Source organism: Vanellus vanellus, assembly GCF_965231255.1.
Source record: "Vanellus vanellus genome assembly, chromosome: 5".
In the NCBI taxonomy this organism is placed as follows: domain Eukaryota; kingdom Metazoa; phylum Chordata; class Aves; order Charadriiformes; family Charadriidae; genus Vanellus; species Vanellus vanellus.
Window position 1 is genome coordinate 26,952,469 of NC_138910.1, and position 16,960 is coordinate 26,969,428.

Sequence of the window (16,960 nt, forward strand, 5' to 3'; positions counted from 1 at the left end):
GGAAAAGAGGATACAAATGAAAGGGAGGAAAAACATCAAACTCTGGATTTCAAAATCATCTAGTCTGGAAACAACAACAACATAAACAGACTTTTTATAAAGTGCGTATACATTTAGCATAAAAATAATAAAACATTCCACAAATACTTGCTACGCTACTGAAAGCAGTAATAAAAAAAAAATAAAAATAATCAGTTCAGAGAAAAACTGTCCTGCATCATAATCAGTTTGAGAAAATGTAGGATTAGTTTTAGGTAACTTTTCGTTCGCCAAGAAATTTAGATGTAATCTGCACATAAACACGTAATTTTTTGCCAAGGTTTATTTCTGTTTCGCAATACTTCCAAGATAGGTTACACTTTCTCACACATTTCAGCTAGAACGCAAATGTAATGTTTCTCTATAAAAGCTGGTCTTCCATTAAGTCATATCTGTCTGATAAAGCACAGGCTGAAATCATCTGAATTCCAATCACTTATCAGTATTTTCGAAATTGATTTCGATGCAGAATGAGTTTTTCCTCCTTTTTCTGACCCACTGTGCTGCCAACAAACAAAGCAGGCTACAAATGGCAAGCTTAGAAACAATACCAGATAAAAAATTGGAAAATTTAAGACGTATTTCCTACATGTCAATTCTCTAAGTGATTGAGAATACTATCTAGTAAATCACTGTACAATATATAAAAAATAGCTTCTTTTCTAAGTTAATATTTTGCAAGTTTATCACATTCGTAGGTATTAATAATGGAAATGAAATAAAAAAGGAAATACAGTCATCATCAAAGAAAGACAGAAGAATGATAGCAATATGAACTAGAAGAGCGAACATATATAAAAGGAAAAAATAATATTATGGTATGTCATTTGTCTTTTTCATGGGCTTGTCTTTTTGATGAGGTATTAGATTTTTTGAACAAGGGAGGGTTTGACAATCATAGGTAACATCTGTATTCACCTTTTCATGAGAGATGTGCCTTTGTTCTTGTGAAGTAACAATTCCTTCTCTAGTTCTTGATATTAATGTTTGTTTTGTGGCTTTATCACTGGTAACTACTACTGTTGCTTCCTTTCTCACCTGATTTTTATAGCAACAAACAAAAAAACAAAGCCTTAATATTCATTTTAACAAATTGATCACCAAAAGAAGAGGAGAAGGAAAAATAAGAGAGGAATGCAAGTGAAGGAAAAATAGGAAAAATACTAAGGGAGAATTATTTCATTCCTAGTGGGGAAATTACGAATGAGATGTTAGAGGAAAAACTTAATCAGTGTGAGAATAATGTTAGAGAATAAATGACAAAGGAGAAAAAAGGATCACTTTCATAGAAGGCATTCTTAAACTTCAGAACAGTTTAAGAATAAGGAGGTCAATCCTGCTATGATGGAAAGCAATGGACTAAGTGATCCAAGAGCATTCCTTTACAGTCCAGGCGCTCGGTGAGAGTATGCATGCTTTTGCGGTACACTGGGTAATATCTTGTTAATTCCTCACAGTGAATCATGCCTTGTTTGCATGTTGGTTGAAGGGATAAAAAGGGAAATTATAGAATGTCTGTGCTCTGTTTCTACCTGCTCCTGAACAGGTTGAACGTGGACTGCAGTCATTGCTGTCCTTTTAGCAGTTTGCTCTACAACACTTGGAGCTGGTTCTCTCACCATGGCTTGATCCACAGCAGCAACAACCGTAGCAACTGCTGCTGTTTTTTCACTGTCCTTTCTCACCTACATTAGTCACATCAAAAGACATTTTTTTCATGGTTTGCGTACATTCAGAAGAAGCACAAAACAAGTACAGAGGCAGAATGTTGCAAAGAAACATTTGCGGCAGAACCCTCTCAACAGCAGATACGCACACACTTTTACACACAGCCTCCCAGAGTCCGTTTAGCAGATCTGTTCAGCAGTGGTGAGGCCACACACAGAGCAAAACCAATGCTTTTTCCAAAAATAGACTTTACCTCTCTAGCGCCAGCCGCGACCTCACCAGCAGCAGCACCACTAACGGTGACTTGTTCTTGGACCCCGTATCTCCCCTCCCATCTTTCTTCAGTTCTTATTTGGGTAGCGCTTGTAGACACCCTTGTTTCCTTCATCTGGGCTTCTGTGGTTGCAGCATATCCTTCCTGCTTCCAAGGAGGCAGGACTTCGGCCCCAGCTGCTGTCACTACATGCGTTTTACGGATCGGAGACGGAGATTTTACCGGTCTAATAGGTGAGGTGGAGATTCTTCCAGCAGGAGAAACGGACCTGATGAAAAAATAAGGGATTAATATAATTAATGTAGTGTCAAACGACAACAACTATGTAAACAACTTCAGCCTGAACTTGAATTCGCTCCCCATTTAGGGTATCTTCAGTACTTTGTGGTTTGATTTTTTAAAAGTTTTTGAGGTGTTCTGCTTGTAAATTACACTTACCTGTTTATAACATTATGTCGAATGTGTGTTTTTGTCATACTCATAACTGTAACACATCTTTGTAGTAGCTTAGTTACATTTCCAAAAAAGAAATAAGGGCAAATGTCAAAGGGCATTTCACTCAAGCACATATATTTAAAATATAAAAATACATCAGTAGTTTTCGTTCGCTCTATCTTAATTCTCCTCATAGGAATAATATAAAAGGCTTACAGGCTGCGAGTATTGCATAATATATTTGTTGTTTCGTCTCTGTAGGGAGACAAAATGATCAGTCTAACACTCTTTGTAAAAATTTCACGTGGCAGCCACCTTACAACAACATAACTGTATCTACTCCTGCACCACGTCTCATTTCCACGTGTCATGCGTTCAGACTCCAGGCAAGCTTCTAATCAGGACCTATATTTTTTTTTCCCCTTACTTACATTTACAAATCTTAGCTGCAATAGTCGGTAGCCACTTGGAGAGTGCTAGTTTCTAAATTTTGATATTCCGAAAATTCAATCCCAGTCCTGGCAGATAGTTTTAAAGCATTTTTCCGAAGGCTTTAACAGGCTTTCTAACTTAGATTTTCTTTGAGAGGAATTTTTTTATGCTGTGTTTCCCAGGTAGAATTAACGAATTGCAGCGGTAGAGGGCAGCAGCAGCATATGAATTTTTAGATTTATTTTCTAATTTGTATGTCTAAAAGTGGCTTGACTAGCAGGGGAGTACAAACTCCTAGTTCTAGATGCACTCTAGATGGCACTATTGAATCGTTCTTTCATCTATGCAGTTAGTTACTGCTAGTTACTATCAATCCATTTGTTCCTGTCCTTGCAAGTTGTTCTCAACAGGGCAAAATTCAGCAGCATACCTATCTCTGGCAATTTAAATGGTGTTCCTTTGAGAACTCGTCTTGGGAACATTCCTTCCATGATGCTGGTGCTTCAGGTGGCTGAAACTGCAGGACTTCCAAAGCAATTTTCTCTTCACCTGCCTCTCAGCACAGACCTCCTGGGGTCACCCGGACCACGAGCACTGCTCTTCAAATCACTCACTTTCCACCTCAAGACCCTATACGCGGCAGAGCTAAACTTCATTTTTCCATAACCCCATTTGCCTTGCCTACCTTCAAAACACAGTTTCTGCAGTCGTTACCAGCACACACATAGAACACGGTTTGTTATTTTTTTACATATCCTTCCATTCTGTTTGCCACTTGTCAGTGTTATTGCTCTTTTCTCTGTTCATCTAAAATAATCAAGGGCCAACTGCTCTACTGTTTTCTTCTCTTTCGTTATGAACTTGGACCTTTGAGCGCTACTTCAGCTGCATGTAGAGCAATCAAAAGGGATTTATTCTCTAAAGGTTTTTCTTCTATATGGGATAGAAAATTTACATAAGAAACGCACATTTCTATAGCAGTGGCACATATAGCACGTTATATTTCACAGTCAGAATAAACTCCGTATTAAGTCAATGCATTCTTCCATTTTGTACTGTGCTTTTATTCTACAGCATTACTGCTGTTAGTGAAAGTGATGAAAAAAGCAACCTTGTTTGAAAGAATAATGAGTTTACCTTACTGGTGAGGGTGTTGGTGCTCTGACATGTCTTACAGGTGATGGTGATTGTCTAACAGGTGATGGTGATTGCTGTCGTGCCATTTGTGCTTTTGCAGCAATTATTGGTGGGGTCGGTGATTTTGATGTAGGTCTAGGAGGCATTCGTGGAGGTGCTTTGTGTGGGAGCTGTTGGGCTGTCGCACCTTCTATGACCATTTCAACACTTGTAAGTGATCTGGCATCAAAGTGAGTTTCAATCTTCTATAATGAAATCAAGAAAAGAAGTCTGAGATACTGTAGAAGTAATCATCCACATTTTAGCCTTACCTGCTTTGTTTTTGCAAAACATACCTTTTCAATTCTGGCTTGTCTTGTTTGTGAAATCTGAGCAGTCGAAACAATTGTCTTTGTCTTTTTAGCAGGAACGGCTTCTTCCTCACCTTTTGGAAAACATGCAGAAAGAAATGAATGGTCAATTCCACATAGATATAACCGTGTATAAACAAGAGAGAAAGAGTTAAGCAACCATCTTCTTCCTGCAGTGTCTATAGACAGATAATTGTGAAAACAGTTGAAATAATATTTCTGCATTACTGTATCATTAGAAAAAAAACAACCAACCAAACAAAAAAACAAAACAAACAAACCAAGCCAAAGCCAAAACACGGTTATTGTAGATTTTTCAGAATCAGTCCTGGATCCCAAATGACTACATAGTCTGGAAGCTTGACTGAGGGGAAATCCGAGCAAGGCTGCTCTGGGTAGAATGATTCACTGCTACAATTCTCCTCTATCTAAGAACTGTCTTCATGCTTAACAGGCTCATTTACAAGACCATGTTCAGCTGTGCAGTCTAATATACCTATTCTATCACAGCCAGGTTAAAAATACAACTTTGAGAAATCTACAGAATAAAATGAGAACAACTGAAAGTGTCCCCCACTTTTTCTGTGTACTGTATCCTCAGTTTAAAGACGACTCATTCTGGAGAAAAAGTCCTTTTCAATTCTCAGACAAAAATCTTTGGCAAATTTCACCAACAACACTACTTTTTCACAGCAACTTAATAAATCTTGAGAAAGAAGTTATAAATGAACCTATTGATATAACTGTGATGAAGTGGTGTGTATTGTACCATTATAGCAATGAATGCTCTCTTATTTTCATGGCTTGCAACTTCAACTCTGTTACCTTGAATTAGCAGTTCAGCTGTTGAAGTAGCACGTCCCACATTATTTGTAGCATTTACTGAATAGGTACCGGAGTCTTCAGGATACGCTTCTGCAATTATTAAGCTGTAAAGGTCTCCTTCTTGTAAAATTTGAAAATCGGGGGAGCTTTGAATTTCTACTCCATCCCGATAGAACTTCACCACAGGTGTAGGGATTCCAGTCACTCTCACGTCAAGTCGAACTTGACTTCCCTGCCTTGCAGTCATGCTCTGTAGTCGTTGTGAGAAGTTTGGTGGTGCTGTTCCAGCTACAGTTTTATTGAAAAAATAAGTAGAAAAACAATAACATCTGTTAAAAAGAATTGTAAGGACTAGATATTTTCATTATTAGACGTGTACAAGGTCTATTTCTCCTTCTCATGCTACTGACAGATGATACTTCCTTCTCAAACATTCAAAACATGAAGAGTTGATTTGCCAAGATGCAAACCCCATTAGCTTTTTTCATGTGTTTCAAATTTCTTATATTTCTGATAATGCCCACGATTGCAAATGTTTCTGGAATTAAAGATGCATTGATTATACCCATAGGTAGTAAGCGCAGTCTCTTGGCTATGGCCTTTTGTGTGAGTTATTCTGTTAAATATAATTTATTATCATAAATTAAATTAAGGTCTCCATCCTTCAGAACTTTATGCTTTCTTTTATTTGTAGTTTGAATGTAGGCAGCGTGACAGATCACACGAGCAGAGGTATACCGGGCTAAGCCAGAAGTTTGTAATTGTGATTAAGAGTTTATAAGATTAAACTTTATACAGTTGAGGTGTTAAGGACACTGTAAGAAACTACTGGTAAGAACATATGCTGAATTCGAGACTGCTTTAGGAAAAAGAATTTGTTTTGCTATTTCTTTGTTAATCATGTGCTTCAAATCCAAAGGTTTTTCGTTATCTATGACACTTCTTCTATCGCTCTATCGCACATTGCAAGCAGAGAGAAGTGCCTTTCTTTAGCTGCTTCATACCTGTGACAAGTAGCTCAGCAGTACTAGTTGCTTGCCCAGATCCATTGGTGGCTTGTACGGTGTATCTTCCACTGTTTGCTTCTGTCACGGTGGGGATCACCAGTTTAGCGCGGCCATCACTAAACGAGATCTGCACACCGGGCAGAGTTGCAGCAGAGAGAACCTGGCCATCCCGATACCAGCTCACCTCAGGAACTGGGAAACCTAGAGGAAAAAGAACATAAAAGGGGACTAAGATGCTATGAAATGCCAGATATCCAAAATTACCATAATACTCGTGTACACACAGTTATAGCGAGGTGTAAGGGGAGAAGCACAGATCTATGATTATATGTCCAGTGACAGAGTGGTAAAGGAATTTATTTTTTAGAAAGAAATGTCTTTAAAGTGCGCAGAACAATAGGACAACTGCACATTTAGGAAATCAGTTGAATAATGAGTGGATTGTAATGTTTGGCAGTCCTGTTGAGGTATAAAAGCTCATCAAAATTATGAAGGAGATGAATTGATGCACGTGAGGTTTTTTTTTTTAATTTATTTATTTGCAAGTATCTAAGTAGTATTGCTAACAAAATTATCCAGTCCACTAGTTTGGAGAAAGAGTAAAAATCAGGACTTCCAACCAAGTTAAGTAGTTGTCCTAACACTAGGTGATTTTAGAAAGTGAAGTGACAGAAAAAGGGGCTCTTGTAGACATTAACATCAAGTACTATTAATGTTCTGGGATTTTGTGTCTTTTTCTGGAGCGAATTCTGTTCGACTTTCATGGAAAACAATCAGCTGGAATGAGCTGATCTTTTGTTGTTCAAATAAATTATTCTCTTGTTGTCAGGGTCATGAGCAAGGCTACTCTGGTCAGAAGAATTTCACCTATATCTACAGCTGTTTTTTTTTGGTTTAAATGGTGATTTTAGATTCCTAAAGGAAATTGTCTTCCCAGTGTTCTGCTCGGCCAACATTATTGAGCAACTGAAATCCATGTGAGGAGCAGGTAAAATTTTAATGTAAGCCACATAAGAAGAACAGCTAGTTTACGAAGACAGTTCCAGCTCAGAGTCTTTTTTATAGTCCTAGAACACCGTTTCCCTGAAATGAAAATCCCTGCAAATTTACTTCATGTGCTTCTCCACTCAAGCCAAATCACCAATTGCACTGCAGAGGGGCTCAGGAATGACATCTGAGACTCTGCTTGCTACAGCTGCTCTGATTTTCCCAGTTCCGCTCTCTGTGGTTTGGAAAATCCCAGGACCACAGAATTCTGCTTCTGTTCTAGCGTATCCCTCCTATAAATTGATTACATTATTTGGGGTTTTAAAGTGCCAGGAATATGACTGTGTGAGACTAAAACGTAAGATGAGATATATAGAGTGAAGCTGTTACTGGTTGTCTGCAGTCACACCACACTTGGTTAGGAAAGTTTTAAATTTTACTCATAGTTGAAAAAAGCGAATTTTAGATACACATGGGATAGAAACACACCCCCACATAGAAAGAGAATGTGGCCAGTTTTAGAGATCATTGGAAATCAAAAGGGTAAACGTACATTTAAGCATTGTTAATTTCACAGATGGAAATTTTCCAACAACCCTGACGGGGCTGGTATTATTCAATTTTGTACTACTGGTATAGGACTACTTGGGTATTATCACCATAAATATAGAGCGTCCAGCAGATCCCACTGGTTTCACCCAGAGCTGTGTGTCTTCGACATTTGTGCAAATGAGTTTCAAAACATTTTAAGCTAGGCAACCAAAAATCATGTCGTGAATTCCTTGAAACATTGCCAAAATGTTTTATTTTCTTGGTGCAGCATGATTAGCGAACATGGGGATTTGTGTGGCCGGTTGAACAAGGCCTACATTTCTAAAAATGGAGTCCATTTCGATGTCTCAAACTGGTATGTTTAAGGGATCCAAATTTAGAAGCTATTTTGAAAATCTGAGCCCAAATTCATATTAAAAGAAACCCAACTTCACAAATTTATTAGCGCTCTGCTAGTCCCATGCCACTGAGCTGGGGACTAAAAGGTGAGATCTACCTCAGATTATAGATATTTTTTGCCTGGACTGTATGGAGTAAGGACTCGCTTTTGTACGTGCCAAATTGCACTATGATTTGCATATTAATTATTAGGACATTCTCTTTCATTCTAAAACTGTCCTTGAGGTTTTTTTGAGCTTTATGGCCAAAAAGAAGGAAATGAACCTCAACTTCACTGCTTAAGTAATTGAATTGAATGAGATTGTCCTGGCAATGATGTAAGTGACAGGAACTGTCAACCTGTGCGCAATCTGCGTGCTGCTTTCAACAACCTGCAGAGCGTAAAGGCTGGCTTGCATCAGGTAATACCTGAAAATATCAGTTCAAAGAAATTTAAGTGGAGTACGGGTTAGTTCTTTATGAACAAATTCAATACTTGATCAGTACTAGGGAGAGGTGAGGACGGGCACAGTTCTAATGCCAGCAGCACTGCAGACTTTCTTGACAGTGACGTGCTGTCTCGTGTCCCCTCGGTCACTGCTCACCGAGTAGGGCTCCCCCTGTGACCATGTCCTAGCTGCTCTGGCATTTACTGCTTTCAGTCATGGGGTTTGTGCGCTCTGCGCTTTCCGAGCACAGGGGGAGGTACCGGGTATTTTTGTCTGATATCAAACCTTTTTAATGTGGCACTTAATTCACAGTCTGATACAACAGTACAATTCATTTGTTCTAGTTTACAGACTGCAAAATTGCATCTCAGGTGGTTGCTAAGCTCTTCTTGGTACTCATATTAACTGGGCTCTTCACCTTGGAAACGTAGCTCTGTATTAATACTTGACTTGCATATAAAAAAACAGTGCTATCAGACATAAACAAAAAGTCTGAATTTCAAATTCACAACAGTTTGTGACAGATTGGAAGGGCAGATAATGTAGCAGAACAAAGCTCTGTAGTCCATTATTTATGCAATTAGCTCAAGAAATGAAACTTTCACATTTTTTATGCATTAGTAAAATTAAATGCCAAGCCACTGTCAGATCTGTCAATCTTGGTGGATGCTTTTGGGGCAGGAAAGCTATTCCGGAATCCCACAATGTGAATAAAAGCAAATGGGAGATTACCTCACATGATATTTGGGACTAAAACACAAATATAGTGTATGCTATTAGAAAAGCTGCTGTATCTCCTCTTACTAAGAAATCAAGTTCCCCTCCCAAGTACTCCTTGATGTTGCACAAATGAAAATAGCCAGAATCACATATTGAGCGATAATGCTAGCATCCTAACTTCTTCTGATAGTATATTTATGTATTCGTAACAACAAGTATTGTAATCATCAGCAGAAAGAAACTTTTCACAGAAAATCTACAGTGCGCAGACAAGAAGAGGTCAGGGCAATTAACTGAAGAGTAGAGGGCCAAATAAGTCATGAAAAAATATCGCGGATGTAGACTACAGGACATGTTCAAACACCTTGCGTGAACCTTGTGTGAGTCAGAGTTATCCAAAGGGGCCAAGGAATGAACCACAGTGGACCATAGATGTCAGAGATCTCTATAGCTGGGCAGATCATGTGTTTGCACCTGTCACAGAGCATCTGGGTAGTGTTTTACGGTATGTGGATCATCATATTGCTAATGCCTGTAAGACAATATAATTCCATAGGCAGGAACACATGTCATTTCTCCTTAGTCACTGCCGAGGTCAGAGGCACTCTTAGAACAGGGTATTGGTTATCTGGTAAATTTATCTCAGGGGTTTGCACAGGGTTTTGCACAAGTAGATTGGCAAAATGAAGTATCCTTTAAAATTATGTAGCATCTTCAAATTGCATCAACGAGCCATGTTAATCCAGTCTAGTACTACCATCATGATCACCATACACACCTACAATCTGGCAAATGAGGGTTTTCTATCCTCTTCAGTGGCCACGTGGACCTAGATTTTGTGCTTTTAATCCCCATGTCAGAACTCTAGAGTTGAGTAAACCCATGGTCATGGACGGTAGAAATCCAGTTTAGCCAGAATAAGGTTTAGCACTAGCTTAAGGAAGAAATACCATATGCCTTGTCTTTTACGCTTTGGCTCCTCATTCTGTCTAATCATCATCCAAAGAAAATAATTCTCTCTGCACATATATGAAGTTCCCTTATTAGCACAGTACGTATTTTTATGTATATACTTTTAATGCTCTTCCCCCCAGGTTTTGATGATTCTAACATACATAAGAATTAGACACCACTGTCATTGGCAGGATGATTGGCTATTGCCTGGGAAGCCTTGTAACCTTATGCGGTATGTTTGCAGGTATCTGACAGCACCTCACAGTGCTGATCCGTACCATAAGATGGGGATATAAATTCACATTTCAGCACTGATATTTATCCATTCAGATCAGATTATGAACTACAAAAGTGCCATCATTTGTCTTAGCATAAACGTTACCAAAAATAATAATAAAAAAATAATCAATCTTGCAAGAATAAAACAAAACCTTACCACTAATATGAGCCTCAAAGGTTGCGGCACTACCCTCCAGTGCCACAACACTTTGTAACGGCTGCGTAAATGTTGGTGCTTTTGTCGTCATCTTTACAGGCACTCTGAAAACAACAAAAACATAATTAGATATCAAAGGAGCAGTTCTTGTTATAGGCATATCCTTCTTGCTAGATTCTAGGAATATTTGTAATTATTTTAATAATAATTTACTTTTCTCAGTTTTAAACCATGTTGACCCGGTGAAATGAGAAGACAAGGTTTTAACAAAGTTTTATAGCAAATTACTCTTAGGGCACACTTGGCTGAGTTGGATGTGAAACTGTTATATTTAGTGAAGCTGTGATTTGGCATTACAAGTATGCAGCAGCAAAGTTCTGCTTGACTTATTTCATGACCTTGTGCAGGTCATCTACCTTCTATTTGTCCATTAATCTCCTCTGCCTAAAGAGAATATAATCTCTGCGTAAAAGGTCTTTTTGAATGATTTGAAAGCGTTGTGTTAGTGCAAAGCATTTGCACTCTCCAATGGGAAGACAACTAGGGCAGTGAGTAGCCACTGAAGAAAATGTGAAGGTCTACAATCTATTTGGCTTTTAATAATTAAAAAAAGTAATCCGGGAGGCTTTTTTAAAAGCGTCCGTAAGGGGTGAATAATTTCATTTTGCACAGAAGCATATTGGCGTTAAAGACGAAGATAAAATTCTACTCTTTCTTAGAGAGTATCTCAGTGGAATTTTGAATATGGGAAGACAGGCACCTTCGAAATGTGAGCTAGGATATAAGGTAGCCACTGACACTGATGGTTTGAACAACTGCAGATCCATGTGAAATCTGAAAGAAAAGTAGTTTGCTTTCTCTTCCTATGCCACAACATCCTACTTTGAAATAGCACACTGCCACTAGAAAAGCTTCTGTATCAGGAGTATTTTATATTTGCATGAACATAGTTATTTACTGAAGTTGAATTGTGCATGTTTTTAAAAGGTAGTTAGTATCTTCTTAATAGCCTCATACAACTATCAAAGTTACAAAAATTTTTCTGATTAAAAAATTCCCCTGAGAGCATATCATGTCTTACTAAACAAGGGTTAAACCCATAATCTTTTCAAGTCAATCTCACTCACACATTTGCCGTTGGTTACTTTGGGTTTTTGCACCTGATTTTGTGACAGTCCCAGGCTGAACTTAAAAATTAACGAGAAAGTGATGTTTCTTTCGTTATGAGCCCAATTTATGCCACCTTTCAAAGGGGTGAAAATTCTTCATGACATGAGTTCCTTCAATGAAATCAGTGCCTGGTGCTTACATACAATAAGTGAATAAGGACAGAACTGGATATTGTATTGGGATTTTGAGCTGCTTTTTATTGCCTTTACTGGTTATCTGGATACTTGTTCCAGCTTGACAGAGGTACAGCTTTTTGTCAACGATTTTCAGCTTTGAGGGTAGAGGGAAAAGAGTTCAAATTAGAAAGAAATGACCAACATTTCATCCTAACACAACACTAGTTTTCTGAAAGGAAGACGAAGACAAATATCCGTCACATGTAATTCACTAAGATCTACTTCAGTTATAACTATGTTTTGAAGCTCAATGAAAATATATGGAAATAATATTACAATATAATGAAACATCGTGAAAGCTTATATATGTATGTAATTTCTTGACTCCAAAATAGATTGGAAATCATTTAATTAAGTAGAATTGTCATTGAGTTCACAGAGGGTTTATATATTTCATTGTCTTGGCAAATTTTGGTGATGAAGATCTGATCTTATAAGGCTTTTTGTATAATTAGAATTGAAAGTATGCATCTGAAATGTCATGTTCCAGAAATAACCTTCCCAGCTATGAATGACAGCAGACAAGTGTTCCAGAGCTGCCATGTAACTGATACCTTAGCAGTTGATTCCCTTAAAAAGTCATCGGCGCTTAGCTGATACCATGTGCATTTTATCAGAGCTATTCTTGGAGCTTCTCAGTTTATCTCTCAGTAGCATAACCTTGAACACTCCCAACAGAAAGGGGTTTTTAAGTTAAGCAGATGTTTCCATGCACTTTTCAAGTCTTAATTTATATAGTCTTTAACAATAAATATACTGGCAAAACTTTTTGCTGATCGCTATCGAAATTTACGCCCAGAAATTTAAGACATAAACTTGCCAGAGAATTTAAGTGCACCATGTCTATACCCTGAAACCTATACCCCCCTGTGAGCAAGTTTATAAATAATAGATCGTTTCAGGATTATTAATGACTGATAAAATACTCATTACACTAGCAGAAACATGCTACTAACCTGATCTCTCAAAGTGCCTGTAAGAGTGGGCTAAGCCCAACGAAATCTTCTTGAACGACGTCCTTATCCAGAGTAAGGTTTTTTTAGACAATCCCAGCATGAGAATTGTAGAGCCTCTAATCATAAAAACAAAACTACACAGTCTTGACAGTGTAGTTTTGTTTTTTTGCAATCCCTACACCCGAGGCGAGGCGGGGAATGCACGACTGCTCAGAAGTGCTAACATAGTTGTTTTGCTTTATATACCCCAGCTCTGCTGACAGGTCTGCCTCATCATCTCAGTGCCAGTTCTGATTGGTTTCCCAAAAGAAAGTGTCGTGTGAGAGGGGATCCACTCTGTGTAACCATACACCACCCGTTGGATTGATTGACAAAGCTAATTTTGGAAGGACAAAAGGGATTCACTGAGGAAACATCATCTGCTCCAAAGATTTTGATTTATACTTCAATTTTGTTTATAATGTGCTGTTTACAGGCCATTGCAAATTTCAAGTCATAAGCACAAGACGAAGAAAGTAATGAAGAAACATTTTAGGAGATGATACAGACAAGTCAGAAGTAGTCATATCAGTGAGATTCAACCTTAGTTACTTTCATTATAAATCATCCAAGAGGCTACCAAATGCATCTGTCAATCACCAGACTAAGTAAGTAAGCTGAGCTCAGACATGTGTCTGCACACTATTAGAATACACCGTTTAAATAATTTTCTTCCATAACATTGAATTCTAAAATTGTGTTTGGTAATATATAGAATTGAAGCTGTGGAGGTATTTTTGTTTCCTTCACAATTTTTCTCTTGGATGTTCCAAGCAGTTAAGCTTAACAAACAATAGCATACAAAGTGCAGAAATATAAATTTTGTGAAAGTAAATGAACGCGGACAACTACTGTCATTTCAAAAAAACCCCAGATTTTAAGTCTAACAGCCTCTATGGAGGTCTTGTGCAGACCACAGAGTTAATCATCCATGGAATAGCGTATTAGCCTGTGAACTTCCACTAGCCCAGCTTCATCACTCTGTGCAGCTAATTGCACCATTAGATTTGTTGCCTCTGGAACAGAAGTCAGAGTTTGAAGACTACTCTTATCTATAACTGCAATGGGAGGTGTTTTGCCGTAACACCACATCTGTCTGTTCCCATTGTTGCCTTCCTATTCAAAACTCCTTTTCCTTCCCCATGAAGTGGTACGTATATAACACATATCTAGCAAACTCTTTAAGCACATAACTGGCTCATCAGGCTATTTATGTGCTTAAAGTCAAGCATGTGCTCAGCTGTTTAGGTAAATGGAAGACTTCAGTCTGCTGTTACCAAGATCCACATTGAAAAGTATCGCCCAGAGGATACCTAGAGAAGTAAACACAGGCTGGAGTTTTGTACTATCGGCTGCACTTGTGTTTGAAAACAACCTGAAGGAAACCTCCAGCAGGAGCTCCAGAAAAAATGAGAGAGAATAAAAAAGGAGAGAGAATAAAAAAGGAGAGAGAATAAAAAAGGAGAGAGAATACCCCCGCTATGATTCCTGCAAGGGGGTATTAAACTATAGTTTGCAGATCTGAAAGAAACAAGAAAAGACTTATTGCTGTGATTTCATAAAATAACTTCAGAAATTTGATCTGCCCTTTAGTTTACCCATCCCATAAGGTGTCAACTTTATGACTGCTCTTGGTATGCAGCAGTAACAGCAGCAGCAACTGGAAGAGTAGTCTCTACACTGGTACTATTTGGAAACTCACAGAGGTCGAAAGTCAGAGTAAGGCTTATTTTTAACTTTTTGTTGCCAATAGATGTCAGGGAGCCTAATCTCTCTGTATAAGAGAGTATTATAACAAATGCAACTCTACGCATTAGTGGGGAGGACAAGTTAGCTTCTACTGGAAGACACAAAATGTCCAAAGAAATCTGTGTAAAGGGTATCTAATTTCTGATTCTAAATAGAGACTTGCTAAATTAGCAGATGGCCATTTTTTCTCTGTAGTTGAACATTCAAATATTCAATGAGAAATCAAACTTGGAGAAAGAACACAGGCTAGTACCCGCAAGCTTAATAAACGCAGCCAGCTTAATGACGATTTCTAAGTCAAATAAACAATGAAAAAGTTTAGAAATGTGATAATTTATAAACGACAGAAATTTGTAAACTGTCACTTTTGAAGTTATGAGATGGTCAGAAGTTGAAATTTTTCTATTTCAATCAAGTCAACAATTGATGACAATAATAGAAAGTTACAAGGAAAAAAATTTGCTGCATTCAAATACATAAACCAAATAGTATTTTTAAAATAAGTCTTTTCCCATTTATTTTTTCAAGAAGTTTTACATTTGCTTTTGATCACTATTAAATCTAATTCCGTTCCAACAAAACTTTGTACCTTTTCAACTTTTTACTTTTGCTGGTGAATTCAGAAATAAAGTTGAGTGGTGAAATATTTCTCTCATTTTCTCAAGGAAATACGAATTATTTGTATTGCATGCCTTCTATTAACAGAATGACTACAAGCCCAGTGCGATTTTGACATGTTTACTGTAACATAGTGTATTCACAATAAAAAGCAGAAGGATGACTTCAGTCTTATTATTGTGTAGCAAAGACACTGCTGGTAAAAATGACATTATTTCTTTCCTCCAGGATCAAACAAAAGTCAGATCCAGGTAATAAAAAAGACTTTTTTTTTTTTTTCAGGGAGACATACAAATTGGGGATTGTTATGAAAATTCCAGCATTTGCTTCAGTCTGCTGCTGTTTTAAGTATAAACTATATATTGCCAATGTTACTATAGTATATGTATTACACTGTAGGCCAACAATACATTTAAGAAGTAGCAGGTAATCCTCAACACAATGAAACATCGTGGTGTGGATAGCAGCAACCTCTTTGCATGTGATTCACTTTGATTAATTCTAATAATCCTATTGGCTCAATGAGCGGAGCTGCACAAAAGGAACGATTACTGTAGCAGGCCCACATGAAGATGCCTTAAAAGCTGAAGACTTTAGTCAGAGCTTAGAGAAATTCATTCTTACTTGAACACTGAAAGCTTCAAACTGCCACTTAGGCAAGTTTTTGTGCTTTTTTGGAGTCACAACCTTTCCTTTTCCTCATTATTTGTCAGTCGGTAGTAGTGTACTACATGCTGTAGCTGCACAGCCAGTATAGCACAAACCCTGCTTTCTCTCCTGGTCCCTTAACCAATCTACACATGCTAATTTGCAAACTGCATACTTCCATTGTCCTTCACTCGCTTCACGCTTTGCCTGTTCTTTCCTATACAATGACAGTTACATCTCCTTTCATTTCACTCTGTCCCCCAACCAAATATGCAGAACCAAGGGAGTCTTGAAATAAATCTTTCAGTCACTCTAAATAAAACTTCTCATTGATAAGATGCTGCCCTAAATCTTTATATAACTGAGAAAACACAACCCGAAATGTATTTAGATATTATATCCTTTCTGAATTTCCAGATTTCTAAAGTCTATATTGAAAAAAATAAAATTGCTTTCCCTCCTCCCACTTACCTTCTTTCTTTAAACTTAGAAATAACTAAAAAAATTCTTCTCTTAACTGTTAAACCATTAAATCCTGACCTGAAATCAAGACGCATTTTCACCACTTTCATCAACTCCCCTTCCCCTGCAAATGCTATAAACAGTACTTTGTAATAAGCGCTTTAGAACCTTAAATAAGGGCTATAAAATGCATTATAGTCACAGGAATATCCACATTTGTGTGGTGCAGCTGGCTTCTGAAAAGCTGCAGCATTTTCAGATGCTGACATCTCTTAGCCTAGCTATTGTAACCGATTATGCAAGATAAAGTAATCTTTTTCATTACAAACTAAAACTTGCTTGCAGAAAATTGTTTCACTTGTTACCAAAGAAGGCACTGTCATTTGCTCCCAAAGCAGAAACGATAACTAGGACACTAAGCAATTTTTGAAACGACTTTAGCCATTTCACTTGTTAACAACTTACTGGGAACTGTGACTAGATTTGAATGGGTATGGAA

General features: G+C 37.7%; 1 protein-coding gene across 1 annotated transcript in view; it reads right to left on the reverse strand.

Annotated features, from left to right (window-relative positions):
- The window catches only part of TTN (titin), a 244,271-nt gene extending 231,129 nt beyond the window's left edge, over positions 1–13,142 (reverse strand). Inside the window, exons 1-9 of the mRNA XM_082483816.1 lie at positions 12,946–13,142; positions 10,644–10,747; positions 6,165–6,368; positions 5,161–5,448; positions 4,321–4,409; positions 3,986–4,230; positions 1,961–2,249; positions 1,572–1,724; positions 958–1,077 (exon numbers count right to left, since the gene is read on the reverse strand). Coding sequence (XP_082339942.1) covers positions 958–1,077; positions 1,572–1,724; positions 1,961–2,249; positions 3,986–4,230; positions 4,321–4,409; positions 5,161–5,448; positions 6,165–6,368; positions 10,644–10,734 — 1,479 coding nt within the window. The 5' untranslated portion in view covers positions 10,735–10,747; positions 12,946–13,142. The remainder of the gene's footprint in view (positions 1–957; positions 1,078–1,571; positions 1,725–1,960; positions 2,250–3,985; positions 4,231–4,320; positions 4,410–5,160; positions 5,449–6,164; positions 6,369–10,643; positions 10,748–12,945) is intronic.
- Positions 13,143–16,960: the final 3,818 nt, after the last annotated feature.